This window comes from Chiloscyllium punctatum, chromosome 10 (assembly GCF_047496795.1).
Source record: "Chiloscyllium punctatum isolate Juve2018m chromosome 10, sChiPun1.3, whole genome shotgun sequence".
NCBI classification, from domain to species: Eukaryota; Metazoa; Chordata; class Chondrichthyes; order Orectolobiformes; family Hemiscylliidae; genus Chiloscyllium; species Chiloscyllium punctatum.
Window position 1 is genome coordinate 114420422 of NC_092748.1, and position 15444 is coordinate 114435865.

General features: G+C 48.2%; 1 protein-coding gene across 3 annotated transcripts in view; it reads right to left on the reverse strand.

Moving 5' to 3' along the window:
• Positions 1 to 15444, reverse strand: part of LOC140482460 (receptor-type tyrosine-protein phosphatase-like N) — a 238994-nt gene that overhangs the window by 197530 nt on the left and 26020 nt on the right. For all 3 annotated transcript variants that reach the window (XM_072579971.1, XM_072579972.1, XM_072579970.1), the window contains exon 2: positions 5647 to 5697. In XM_072579971.1, coding sequence (XP_072436072.1) covers positions 5647 to 5697 — 51 coding nt within the window. The remainder of the gene's footprint in view (positions 1 to 5646; positions 5698 to 15444) is intronic.

A 15444-nucleotide genomic window follows, 5' to 3' on the forward strand; every position in this document is an offset into this window, starting at 1 on the left:
TTCGGCCCAACAAGTCCACACCGACCCTCCGAAGAGCAACCGACCCAGACCCATTCCCCTACATTTACCCCTTTATCTAACACTACGGGCAATTTAGCATGGCCAATTCACCTAACCTACACATTTTTGGACTGTGGGAGGAAACCGGAGTACCTGGAGGAAACCCACACAGACACGGGGAGAATGTGCAAACTCCTCACAGTCAGTCGCCTGAGCCGGGAATTGAACCCAGGTCTCTGGCGCTGTGAGGCAGCAGTGCTAACCACTGTGCTACCGTGCCGCCCACAAAAGCCATGGGTTCAACAGTATTTCTGGCCTCAGTAACAGGTGACACAGGAAGTAATCCTTTGATTACAACCTCAGAGGTCCTCCTTTTCAACTTTTGACCAAACTCCCTAAATTCCCATTGCAGGACCCCGACACTCTTCCTGCCGATGGTGCTCGTACCAACGTGCACGAACACCCCCTGGCTGCTCACCTTCCCCTTTCAGGATGTCTCTGATTGGGCACAGGATATTCTGACCTTGGCACCAGGGAGGCAACACACCATCCTAGAGTCTCTCTCACAGCTCCTGACTATAGAGTCCCCTATCATTACTGCTGACCTACACTTCGACCCTCCCTGTGTACAATGGAGACAATCACGCTGCGGCTTTCCCCTCAGAGGTCATCCCCTCTAAACTCATCCAAACCAGAATACCTGTTTGAGAGGAGAGTTGCCACAGGGGACCCCCTGCAGCCTGCCCCTCCTGGTGGTCACCCATCTATATGGCCGAACCTTTAGTTTGAGCACATTCCTGAGACTCCTATCTAGAAAGCTCTCCCTCTCCAGTATGTTCCTCAGTGAGGGGCGGCATGGTGGCACAGTGGTTAGCACTGCTGCCTCATAGCGCCAGGGACCTGGGTTCAATTCCCACCCTGAGCAACTGTCTGTGCGGAGTTTACACATTCTCCCTGTGCCTGCATGGGTTTCCTCCAGGTGCTCCGGTTTCCTCTCACGGTCCAAAGATGTGCAGGTTAGGTGAATTGGCCATGTCAAATTGCCCATAGTGTTAGGTAAAGGGGTAAATGTAGGGGAATGGGTCTGGGTGGGTTGCTCTTCTGAGGGTCAGTATGGACTTGTTGGGCCGAAGGGCCTGTTTCCAAACTAAGTTCACTTGCTACTCCACCTGCAACCAACCCATGTGATCTGAGAGAAGCTGCAGGTAGACATGCTTCCTGTAGACATAGGTATCACTTCTCTATGATCTCCCACACTTCACAGGACGAGACAACTACTCACCTAACTGCCATTACTAGCCCTCTAGTAACAGTTAGATTAAAAAAGGATGTATCTTAACCTTGTAGTACCTTAATGCTGCTTGTTCTCCTCAGTAAATCATAATGCTCACTAAAGTCCGCACTTTGACCTCATCCGCAGCACTTTGACCTCACTGCTGAGGCTCTTCTGTTTCGATGCCACAACCAAATTTCCACCAGCTCCCCCCATCTCTTTATTTGATTCGAGGAGGGATTGCTCCAGCAATGTAAGGTGTGGGTCTCACTGCTGCTTGATCTGCATCTTCTCTCCTTGTATAAAAGGTTAGAGATGGGGCAGTATTTACTGATAATCAGTGTTCAGCACCATTCATAGCTCCTCAATGACTGAAGCAGTCAGTGCCCAAATGCAGCAACAATGCATCATTTGGTCAAGGGCTTGTAAATGGAGAGCCATATCTGTGCCACACAAACGCAGGGTGGGACAATGACCATCTCCAAGAGTGGTGAACTTAACCATTGCCACCAACAGCAGCTTTGGGAAGCGTCCCTCGGCAGAAAGTGAGCTGGATCAACTAGATCAGACGCCCAGCTCCAACAGGGTGAAAGTGAGGACTGCAGATGCTGGATATCGGAGCTGAGAGTATGGTGCTGGTAAAGCACAGCAGGTCAGGCAGCATCCGAGGAGCAGGAGAATCAACGTTTTGGGCAGGAGCCCTTCATCAAGGAGGAGGCTGGGAGCCACGGGGGTGGAGCGACAAATGGGAGGGGGGTGGGGCTGGGGAGAGGTAGTTGAGAGTGTGATAGGTGGATGGGGGTGGGGGTGAAGATGATAGGTCGGAGAGGAGGGTGGAGTGGATAGATGGGAAGGGAGATTGGCAGGTAGGACAGGTCATGGGTACAGTGCTGAGCTGGAAGTTTAGAACGAGGGTGAGGTGGGGGTCGGGGAAATGAGGAAGCTGTTGAAGTCCACATTGATGTCCTGGGGTTGAAGTGTTCCGAGGCGGAAGATGAGGTGTTCTTCCTCCAGGTGTCGGGTGGTGAGGGAGCGGCGGTGAAGGAGGCCCAGGACCTCCATGTCCTCGGCAGAGTGGGAGGGGGAGTTGAAACGTTGGGCATCAAGGTGGTGGGGTTGATTGGTGCGGGTGTCCCGGAGATGTTCCCTAAAGCTCTCTGCGAGGAGGTGTCCAGTCTCCCCAATGTAGAGACCGCTCAGGAGCAACAGATACAATAAGTAACATTGGTGGACATATAGCTCCAAAAGCAGATCAGAGACTGGGGAATCTGGAGTGAGGAACTCATAAGGAAATTTATCCCTTCCCTCCTCCTGAGGACTCTTCATGAGATTTACTCAGAGGCTGCTTTGTGATGGGCTGTCCCCAGTCTACTTATCAGGTGATGCTGTCACGCGGTAACAAGATTCCCCAAATTTATGTTGACATATTGGGCCGTTTTGGAAATATCGGAGTGGTGGGTGCGTGGACTGCACTGCCAGTGGTGGGAGGAGAGCCAGAGTCATTAGGGACTTCTTGGATAGGCTCATGGATGATAGTACAATGAAGGGTACATAGGTTAGTCTGATCTTAGAGTAGGATAAAAGGCCGGCACAACATTGAGGGCCAAAGGGCCTGTTCTGTTCTATGCTCTATCTTGGACTCTCTCAGAAACAGAACTGGAAGGATTCACAAGTATCCAGTTCCCATTCCTTCTTTATACTTAAAGGCACAGCAGGTACTGATAGATACTGTGGTACAAATCAACAGGTAAATGTCAGCAATGATTGTCCTTCTCCCCAAAATAAATGATACCCACACCTGCATGCAAAAAAGCCATCACCCAGTAGGTACATCCCACAGACCAGTGGGGACACAGCTCACCCACTTCCACGCACAAAGCTAAACGATTTTACCGAGGTAACTACTGTCCTATTTATTGCATCTCACATCTCAATCCCAGATTTAAACTTAACAACTGAAACAGATGTAGTGCAGGTCCGTGTGTGTGTGTGTGTGTGTGTGTGTGTGTGTGTGTCTCATTCCCCTCATGAGCTCCACCAAATTAGAAGGTCAAGGACAGCAGATAAGTGGGAACCCCACCCCCTGCAAGTTCCCCTCCAAGCCACTCACCATCCTGACTTGGAAATATCTCACCGTTCCTTCAGTGTCACTGGGTCAGAATCCTGGTATTCCCTCCCTGAGGGCATTGTGGGTCTACCTACAGCACATGGGCAGCAGCGGTTCAAGAAGGCAGCTCACCCCCACCTTCTCAAGGGGCAACTTTAAACACAAAAAGGGTGCCAGAACCTTCATACTCTCCTCCACAAATGGCAGTTGATGCTGGATCGGTTGTTAGATTTGAATCTGGGATCCGTAAAGTTGTGTTAAGCAAAGGAGGCCACAGATTAGCCATGATCTGTTTGAATGGCAGAACAGACTTGAGGGGCTGAATGGCCTACTCCTATTTCAATGTTCCTATGTAAGGCCTAGGAGCAGGAGTAGGCTGTCCTGCCCTTTGACCCTGCTCCCCCATTTAAAAGATCATGGAGCCGAGTCCCTTTTCATGGACTCAGCTTCACTTACCCACATCACACCATATCCCTTAATTCCTTTACTGCCCAAAAAATGCTTTAAAAACATTTACTGGGCAGGGAATTCCCCAGATTCACAACCCTCTGGGTGAAGAAGTTCCTTCTCAATTCAGTCCTAAATCTGCGCCCCCCAATTTGAGGCTGTACCTCCTTGACCTAGTTTACCCACCAGTGAAAACATTTTCTCCTCTTCTATCCTATCGATTCCTTTCATAAATTTATATGTGTCTGTAAGATCCCCCTCGTTCTTCTGAATTCCAATGAATATAATCCCAGTCTACTCAGTCTCTCCTCATAAGCCAACCCCCCCCTCAAACAACCTGGTGAACCTCCTCTGCACCCCCTCCAGTGCCAGTCCATCCTTCCTCAAGTAAGGAGACCAGAACTGTACACAGTCCTCCAGGTGTGCCCTCACCAGCACCCTGTACAACTGGAACATAACCTCACTGCTTTTAAACTCCATCTCTCTAGCAATGGAGGACAATATTCCATTTGCCTTCCTAATTAGCTGCAGACCAACCTTCTGTGATTCATGCACAAGGACACCCAGGTCCCTAAGCACAGCAGCGTGCTGAAACTTTTTACCATTCAAGTAATAGTCCTTTTTACTGTCAGTCCTACCAAAACGGATGACTTCACATTTACTAACATTGTGCTCCATCTGCCAGACCTTTGCCCATTCAACTCAATGTACCCATGTTGCAGTAACAAATATTGGTGAAGCTCCCATTCTACAGACTGGATTAGAATATCACAGCACACCTTCACAACAAGTTGTCAGTTTGAGAAAGGTCAAGGGGTGGCCAACCAGGCCATTTCACACTCGCTCCGCTCTGGGGTCAGAGGTCGATGAACAATGAGCGGACGGTCTCTGGCTCCAGCTGCTTTGACCCCGCCACCCCAGTGAGTTAGGGGATGAATGCAGTTTGCAGTTGGCTGTATACTGACTGGGTTGCCTTGGCGATGGGTGCAGAGCATGGACAGCCCACACAGTTCATTCAGAATTCAATACAAATTACAATCTCTCAAATGGATACTCACAAATAGTATGAATGTGTTAATATGCATGGATATATTAATGGAGCATACACTCTGTAACTAACCCCATGCTGTCCCTGTCCTGGGAGTGTTTGATGGGGACAGTGTAGAGGGAGCTTTATTCTGTATCTAACCCGGTGCTGTCCCTGCCTGAGAGTGTATGATGGGGTCAGTGTAGAGGGAGCTTTACTCTGTATCTAACCCTGTGCTGTCCCTGTCCCTGGGAGTGTTTGATGGGGATAGGATAGAGGGAGCTTTATTCTGTATCTAACCCCATGCTGTCCTTGCCAGAGAATGTCTGATGGGGTCAGTGTAGAGGCAGCTTTACTCTGTATCTAACTCTGTGCTGTCCCTGGGAGCGTCCGTTGGGGATAGTGTAGAGCTTTATTCTGTCTCTAACCCTGTCCTGGGAGTGTTTGATGGAGATGGTGTAGAACAAGCTTTACTTTCAGTTTAGTAAAGAAAGATTTAGTCTGTTTATAACCCCATTCTCTTCATGACCCCATCAAACACTCCCAGGACAACGTAGAGTGAGCTTTACCCTGTATCTAACCCTGGTTGGGATGTTTGGTGGGATAGTGTGGAGGGAGTTTTAATGTCAGTTTGAAGGAGTCGAGGGGTCTTGAATTTATCTTTGCCTATTTGGCAATGCTTAATTTCCCAGCACTTGGGTTTTTCACTTTGACTGCATCAGACAATTCCGAAAGACGACAAACCATTTGGTAATGAAAGGCCATAATTCCAAAGCCTTTCAGACGACTTACCGTTTACACAGTGCTCCTGATGGGAACACAACTCCTCATCAAACAGGCAACCTATCAAAAGAAGAGAAAAATATCAGACACGCTGAAATATTTGGATCTCTATGACAACAGTCTTCAAAAGAACCACTCAGTGATGTACATTTGTACCTGACAAATTGCCTCACGCCTAGCAGCAGGACCATAGCAACTGCTGAAGATCTGGCCACCTCGAAGGATCAGTGCCAAGGAATGAATCAAACTGAGGGTCACCATTTCCATGGCCAGAGCAGTGATGGAGTAGATGCTGGGAGGGATAGGCTGAATCTAATATCCTGTCCCCTCACCACAAAACCCAACCCCTACCCGTCTTTCACAAGGTCAGACCTGGCTTAAGTGAGCCGCTCTCCACCTACTGCAGGATAAGGAACTGACTGCCACCAGCTCAGAACTGATCCTCCAACCACACGAGATTAATGTGAACTTCACTAGTTTCCTCATTTCCCCCCTCCCCCACCTCATCCCAGATCCAACCTTCCAACTCAGCACCATCCTCATGACCTGTCCTACCTGTCCGTCTTCCATCCCACCTATCCTCTGCACCCTCCTCTCCAACCTATCACCTTTTACCCCCACCTTCATCGACCTATCACTTTCTCAGCTACCTGCCCCCCAAAGCCCCACTCTCCTTCCCTTTTATCTCTCTGCCCCCTTGGCCCACAGCCTCATTCCTGAAGGGTTTATGCCTGAAACATTGTCTCTCCTGCTCCTGGAATGCTGCCTGACCAGCTGTGCTTTTCCAGCACCACACTTCTTGACGCTGCATTGCACTAGTGCCTACACTTCATAAAGGACTTCCTTGGCTTTACAGATAGTTTTGAAGTTTCAGTAGCAGCAGTGCACTACAGAAATTTACCAAGGCTCCTCAGACAACACCTTCCGAACCCACAGCCACTTCCATCTTGAAGGTCAAGAGCTGCAGGTACATGGGAATACTACGCCTCTGAGCCACTCACCATCCTGACTTGGAACTATATCACCATTCCTTCAGTGTTGCTGGGTCAAAATCCTGGTATTCCCTCCCTGAGGGCATTGTGGGTGAACCTACAGCACACGGACTGCAGCGGGTCAAGAAGGCAGCTCACCCCCACCTTCTCAAGGGGCAACTAGGGACGGGCAGTAAATGTTTGCCCTTCCTTATCACTTGAATAAAATAAAAATAATGTAGGTGAGCTGCAGGTCTGAGTGGGGAGGATGCAAAAGCTGACACACAGACCGGTGACTCTGGGAAATTATCTATATGTTGCTGTGCAGGAAGGAGCAAAGTCCCAGCACCGTCCCCCCCCCCCGCCCCCACCCCACATGTTTCTACAGCCTGTCCCAAGCACAGGGATACTGTGGGTAACACCACCTGAGGATCAGCTATTCAATCTCTATTTGTTCTCAGTCGAAACCCTGCCTCGTGCTCTCCCAATGGTGCTCACTGACCTACATTAGCTACTGCACCAGCAACACCTCGTTTCCACCCACTTCTTCCCATATCCTATCTCTGTGACCTCCATCAACTCCACAATCATCGCATCAGAGAGTATTTACAGTGTGGAGAGACCATTCAGCCCATCAGGTCCACACCAATCATTGAATATCTGCCTACTGTAGCCTCATTTGCCAGCATTTGCACACTATAAGAGGATTAGATAGGGTGGACACCAAAGTCTTTTTCCTAGGATGATAACATCAGCTTGTACGAGGGGGCATAACTACAAATTGAGGGGTGATAGATTTAAGACAGGTCAGAGGCAGGTTCTTTACTCGGAGAGTGGTAAGGGTGTGGAATGCCCTACCTGCCAATGTAGTTAACTCAGCCACATTAGGGAGATTTAAACAATCCTTGGATAGGCACATGGATAACGATGGGATAGTGTAGGGAGACGAGCTGAGAATAGTTCACAGGTCGGCGCAACATTGAGGGCCGAAAATAAAAGCAAATTACGGCGGATGCTGGAATCTGAAACCAAAAGAGAAAATGCTGGAAAATCTCAGCAGGTCTGGCAGCATGTGTAAGGAGAGAAAACAGCTGACGTTTCGAGTCTAACTGACCCTTTGTCAAAGCTGAAGGGCCTGTTCTGCGCTGTATTGTTCTATGTTCTATAACATTTGAAGTGGTCATCTAAATATTCTTAAATGTTATGATGTTTCCCACCTCCCTCACCTTTTCCATCAGACCATAAGACACTGGAGCAGAAATTAGGCCATTCTGCCCATCCAGTCTGCTCCACCAGTCAATCGTGGCTGATACGTTTCTCAATCCCATTCTCCCGCTTTCTCCCCATAACCTTTGATCCCCTTTACAATCAAGAATCTTCATCTTAAATAGACTCAATGCCCTGGTCCCCACAGCCTTCTGTGGCAATGAATTCCACAGATTCCCCACTCTCTGGCTGAAGATGTTTCTCTTTATCTCCATTCTGAAAGGTCTTCCCTTTACTCTAAGGCTATGACCATGCGGCCTAGTCTCTCCCATCAATGGAAACATCTTCCCACCATCTACTCTGTCCAAGCCATTCAGTATTTTGTGAGTTTCAATTAGATCCCCCTCATCCTTCTAAACTCCATCAAGTATAAACCCAGGGTTCTCAAACGTTCCTCATTGTTAAGCGTTTCATTCCTGGGACCATTCTCGTGAACCTCCTCTGAGCACAGTCCAGGGCCAGTACATCCTCCCTGAGAAACAGGGCCCAAAACTGCGCACAACACTCCAAATGTGGTCTGACCAAAGCCTCATTCTGGTAGCAAAGTCCAGATTCCCACCATCCTTTGGGTGAAAACAATTCTTCTTCAAATCCCCTTGCTGTCCTGAAGCTTAAATCTTCAGCCCCCCCTGGTTATTGACCCCTCTATTATTAGGAAGGCTTTATTCCTATCTACCCCGTCTATGCCCCTCTGAGCTTTGGAGACCTCAATCGTGTCCCTCCCTCAGCCATTTCTGCTCCCAATGAAACAACCCCAGTCAGTCTAAGCTCTCTTCATGGTCAAAGTCCTCCATCCCAGGCAACCTCCTGGTGAATCTCCTCTGTACCCTCACCCCCCATCACAATCACATCTTTCCTATAGTGTGGGGACCAGAACTTCACACAGTACTCCAACTGTCGTCTAACTCAATGTCTTACACAGTTCCATCACAACCTCTTTTTTGTTCTTGTATTCAATTAATAAAGGCAAGCTCCTCAGTGATAGTTCCATTCCTCTAATCTAGCCCCACCAGCATTCCTGATTCCCATGATACCACCACCCATGGCTGGGCGTATGCCTGACCTGTCGACTCTCCTGCCCCTCGGATGCTGCCTGACCTGCTGTGCTTTTCCCCAGCACCGCACTCTCGACTCTGATCTCCAGCACCTGCAGTCCTCAATGTCTCCTAGCTGACTGCAGATCTCACTTTCTCCTTACACTGCTCTATCTTCAGGGGAATTCCTTCCCTGAACTTATCCTGCTTCACCCTGTCCCCTTCACATCACTCCTCAAAACCAAACGTTTTTCGTCAAACCATTGGTCAGCCAAACCAAACATCCCAGCCAGTTGAATATCAAAGTTCTGTCTCGTTAACACGCTCGAGGTGACATTTTAATACAGGTGGAATAAACCTGGAACTTAATGATGGTGTTTCAGAACAGAAATAAAAATTGTTGAAAGATTAATGATGGGAGTTTCTTCTGCTTTAGCAGAGAAGTGATTTAAACACATTAACATACATCTCTTCCGGAAACCTTTTCTTTCAAGAGAAAAAAAAAATGCTTTATTTTTAACCGCAAATAATTATGGCAAAAACTAATCTAACTCCCACACACCAAACTATAATAATATGTCAGACTGGCGTCTAATAAAACAGAGGTGGGTGAACAGGAATATAGACAGGGAGATTGAACATGAGAGGGAGCCAGGCAGACAGATAGATAGATAGAGAGAGAGAGATAATCTATCTGCAAACTCCAGGTTCTTGGCTTGAAGTCTCTGACTCATCTCTCCCGACCCAGAAACTCATTTAATCAACCCTTCCTTCCCACGTAGATTTTTAAAAACATTTCCAAAGATGAGAACTGGTGGAGAGAGAAAAAAACAGCTTCGTCATACTGACGTAAGTGTTCATTTAGACACACAGTCACATACAAAACACCTCAAATGACGGTTATACATTCTGCAGCAGCTAAGGGAGCTCAGTAAAATGACGATCAAACTCTGCCGATTATATTAGATGGGATATTTTAATAATTATGCATCTTCAAGCCTGTCCAATCAACTTCTAATGAATTCTCAGCCCGTGAAGTGATCAATGTTTCTTTGGAGCAACAAACTGCAGCTGAGAGGTTGACCATGTAACCCTGCTGGGCCTACGCATTGCCTTGGAGTCATACAGTAGAGAGGAGTCCCTTCGGCCCATCTAGTCTGATGATAACCCGGTGGTAATGCGAGTGATCAAGATGAATGCTCTGAGGATAGGAGTTCAAATCCCACTAGCACATTATTAGTTAATTCATTAATTAGTTAATTTGAGAGCCTGGGCAGTTGGTCATAGTAACCATAGCAACCATCATCGATGGGTGTACAGCCCCAATGGGTTCACTAATAGGGAAGGAAAAGCCTGACCTGGCCAGGCCTCCAGACCGACAGCAATGTGGTCGACTTGGACAGGGTGGAGAAAGCTGCTCAGTTCAAGGGTTATCAGGAATGGACTACAAATGCTAGCCCTGTCAGTGACTCCCATGTACTGGATTAGTGGTGCTGGAAGAGCACAGCAGTTCAGGCAGCATCCAACGAGCAGCGAAATCGATGTTTTGGGCAAAAGCCCTTCATCAGGTCCTATTAAACAGACCCCAGCCCATTTACAGGCCCTTCTATCCCTTTCACGCTTACATGTTCCTGATGAATCTAAAAGGACCCCATACAGTGGCACGGTGGCTCAGTGGTTAGCACTGCCGCCTCACAGCACCAGGGACCTGGGTTCGATTCCAGCCTCAAGCAATTGCCTGTGTGGAGTTTGCACATTCTCCCAGTGTCTGTTGTGGGATGTGCAGGTCAGGTGAATTGGCCATGGGAAATTGCCCGTAGTGTTAGGTATATTAAATCGGGGTAAATATAGAGGAATGGGTCTGGGTGGGTTACTCTTCAGAGGATCAGTATGGACTTGTTGGGCCAAAGGGCCTGTTTCCATACTGTAGGGAATCTAATCTAATCTATACCAACAACCAGCAGAATGAACATCATCTCCAAAATACTCTGCAAGGAAGACAGAAGGGCAGGAAACTAGTCACCAGGATACAGGAGCACCAACTCGCTACCAAATGACATGACTCCCTATCACAAGTATCCTTACACACAAGGGAAGAGGGAACACCAGTTCATCTGGGACAGTGCATACATGCTGGGACAGGCGAAACAGAGACACGCACGGGAATTCCTGGAGGCCTGGCATTCAAACCAGAACAACATCAATAAACACATTGATTTGGACCCCATTTACCAACCTCTGAGAAAAAGGACCTGTAGGCCTTTCAGTGAGATCATGGCTGATCTGTGGCCTTACTCCACACACCGAGCTTTGGCCCATACCCACCACAACAGACCAAAGCACACAAATAGGAAGTGGGACAGAACCCCAGCGCTTCACCAGAAGCTCACTGATGATGTTCCCTGGCATTGTGAGGGAACGTCGGAGAACAAAATCTAACAGCTCAACGAGCAAACTTACGACCTTACCCGTTCACCTAGTCCCTCCCTGTTATTCACCTTAAATGGTCGAGTGATAGCTATTGCCATTTCCACCCCACTCCCTGATTGAACAAGTTTCCGCTGAATTCTATCAATGCCCGAGTATCAGCCCTTCTACCCTCGCCCTTGAGAAGGTATCAGCTCCCAGTAACATTCCTCATCGACCACTCTCTGTGTGCTAATAGCCAGCAGTGAAACCCAATCAGTCTCCCAGCCTTCTCCTTCAGTCTTCCAGCTGACAATTTTCCATTCATTCCCACTTTTCCAACAACAGGTACAGCGCTTCCCTTCTATAAAGGCACAAAATGAGAACCTGCATTTGGACAGCGCCTTTTGAAGGCTGAGTCTGTTCCAAAGTGCTTCAGAGCCAACCACGCTGTCCGACTGAAGAGTAATGTAGGGGACTTGACAGGCCATTTGTAGGCAGTGAGCTCCTCCAATGAGGGGACTTTCAGAAACACAGGAGCAGGAGTAGGCCATTCAGCCCCTCCAGAATGTTCTGCCTTTCAGTGAGATCATGGCTGATCTGTGGCCTTACTCCACACACCGAGCTTTGGCCCATACCCAGAGATGAGGTGAATGACAAAGGTCTTTTCCCTAGAGGGGTGGTGGCTGGGGCGGGGGAACATACATTTAAAGTGAGAGGAGAAAGATTTTAAAATAATCTGATGGGTAACTTTTTTTTAAACACAGGGTGTGGCTCGTGTGTGGAATGAACTGCCAGAGGAAGTGCTGGACGCAGGTACAGTTACAATGTTTAAAAGACATTTGGATAAGTTCATGATTAGGAAAGCTTTGGAGGGAGAAGAGCCAGGAGGGACTGGTTTAGTTTGGGAAAATGGTCAGCATGGACTGGGTGGACCGAAGGGTCTGTTTCCCTTCTGTACGACTATGACTCTATAACAAAGGTGCATCTGTCACCGATTTAAAATTAACACCTGATCCGGCTTCCACTGCTGTCTGCAAAGAGAATTCCAAATATCCACCACCCTTTGTGTGTGGAAGTGCTTCCTAACATCTCTCCTGAAGGGGCTGGCCCTCATTCTCAGACTATGCCCCTAATTCTAGAATCTCCAACCAGTGGAGATTATTAATCGTTATCTACCCTGTCTCTTCCTGTTAACATCTTGAAGACTTCACTCAAATCATCCCTTAACCTATAAATTCTAGAGAAAACAGGCCTCAATTGTATGATCTCTCTTCATACCTGGACTTCAGGGGTTAGGTTATCATTCTTATAAATCTACGTTGAACTCCCTCCAAGAACAATCTATCCTTCCTAAGGCGTGGTGCCCAGATTTGCTCACAAAGTTCCAAATGGGCTCGAATTAGGGTTTTGTATAATTTCAGCATCGCTTCTGCGTCCTTATACTCCAATTCCTCTCGATATAAAGAGGAGCGTTCCATTAGCTGCCTCTTAAGCCCGTAAGACTACAAGACATAGGAGCAGAAATTCAGCTAATCGATTCTGCTCCGCCCCTTCAATCACAGGGAGGCAAGCAGGAGGCTGGAGGAACACAGCAAGCAAGGGAGCATCAGGAGGGACTGAAGTCAACGTTTCAGGTGTAACTCTTCTTCAAGACTGGGGGTGGGTGTAAGGGGAGTTGCAGATGAGGATAGGGAAGAGTTTTGGGTGGGGAGAGGGGCAAGAAGGTGAGGTAGGGACAGGTGAGCACAGGTAGAGGGTACGACCTGGTGGGTCAATGGGAGGAATGAATTTAGTTGCTGATTAGCTCCCATCCCCATTCTCCCGCTTTTTCCTAGTAATCCCTGATCTCCTTGATACTCAAGAACCTATCTATCTCAGTCTTAAATATTCTTAGGCTGAGCACTTGGGTCCTAGACTCTCTGACAAGTGGAAACATCTTCCCAACATCCATACTGTCCAGGCCATTCAGTAATCTGTATGTTTCAATTAGATTCCTCCTCATCCCTCTAAACTCCATCGAGTATAAAGCCAGAGACCTCAAACATTCCTCATACGTTACCTTCTTTGTGGGATTTTAAGGATTTCTGCCCCTGAAACCTGAGGTTCTGCCTGAGGAAACAGGAGAAAGATTCCCCTCCTTTTCTGTGAAATATTTCAATGATGGCCACAGGGAGTTTCACACCCACTGAAGTGGACAGGCAGCTCCTTACTCGAACAGATCCTCCGAAAAACAACCTCTCTAACTGTGCGGCACTCCCTCAGCACTGACCCTCCGACAGTGCGGCACTCCCTCAGCACTGACCCTCAGACAGTGTGGCACACCCTCAGTACTGACCCTCCGACAGTGCGGCACTCCCTCAGTGCTGCACTGGGTGTCTCAGTGCAGATTCACCATCTTGGAGCAGGCCTCGAACCCAAATCTGAGAGACAAGAGTGCTGCCTGCTGAGCCACATCTGGAATTTATTTTGCTTCTTACACCGAGGATGGGAGGATCACATTTCAGATTCCTGCGAAGGTTTCAAGACATCTGTCAGAGGGACAGGATTCAATGGGCTGAACAGCCTTTTCCTGTCCTTTGTCTCTCAAACATCGTTAGATTCTTGGTCCTGCAGGGAATCGTTCACTTCACATAAAGGGCATTAGCCATTTTGATGGTAACTGTCCTCAAATTAATCAGCTTCAGAGTTCCCCAATTACATCCATTAAACCTTCTCTGTCATTCCCTCATCACCCGCTCACACTGACCCAACCAGCTTTAAAATATGACATCAGTCTTCTTTGTGCACTCAACATACAGACACAGACAGACACACGCACACACACAAACTGACCTACACACACAGACACATACACACACAGACCTACACAGACAGACACATACACACACACAGATACGCACATGCATGTGCCCACAGAACACACACACACATACAGATATACACGTGCGCACACAGGGAGAGATGCCACACAGAGGCATACACAGACCTACACACACTCACACAGACAGACACACCCACACATACAGACTGACTTATACACCCACACAGACACATGCACAAACACAAACACACGTATGCACACACACACAGACAGATTCTACACACAGACACATACACACACACACAAACAGACACATACACACACAAACATGCAGACACGCACACACACGCGCACACAGTAAGAGATGTCACACACAGAGACAGAAAGCTGAAAATGTGTTGCTGGAAAAGCGCAGCAGGTCAGGCAGCATCCAAGGAGCAGGAGAATCGACGTTTCAGGCAAGAGCCCTTCTTCAGGAACCTCTCACTCTCGGAATGTGCAGCCCTCCACTCCCTCCGTTCCAACCCCAACCTCACTATCAAACCGGCCGACAAGGGAGGCGCGGTGGTAGTTTGGCGCACTGACCTTTACACCACTGAGGCTAAACGCCAGCTCGCAGACACCTCCTCCTACTGTCCCCTTGACCATGACCCCACCTCCCACCACCAAACCATCATCTCCCAGACCATCCCTAACCTCATCACCTCAGGGGATCTCCCATCCATCGCCTCCAACCTCATAGTCCCACAACCCCGCACTGCCCGTTTCTACCTCCTGCCCAAAATCCACAAACCTGACTGCCCCGGCCGACCAAAAACTCTTCAGCCACAGATACAGACACAGACAAATGATGAAACAAGGAACTATAGATTCTGGCAATGTGAAACATCCAGAAAAAAAAAATTCTGGAGAAACTCAGTGGGTCTGGCAATGTCTGTGGAGGGAGAAACAGAGTTAACATCTGAGCAATCATTAGAATCGGAAGTAGCTGGGAACTGATGGCATTTATACTGATGACGGGTAAAGCAGTGAATGGACAGAGAGAGGGCAAAACGTGGTCTGTAGCAAAGGGACTGTTGATAAGGTGCTAGGAAGAAGAGAAGCTAGATACATGTTGTGGGGATTATGAGTACATGAGTGTGGAAGCAGGTCAATCTGCCCATCGGGTCCACACCAACCCTCCAAAGAACATCCCACTCAGACTCATCTCCCCACCTATCCCTGTAATCCTGCACTTCCCATGGCTAACCCACCAAGCCTGCACATCCCTGGATACTATGGGCAATTTAGTCATAGAGATGCACAA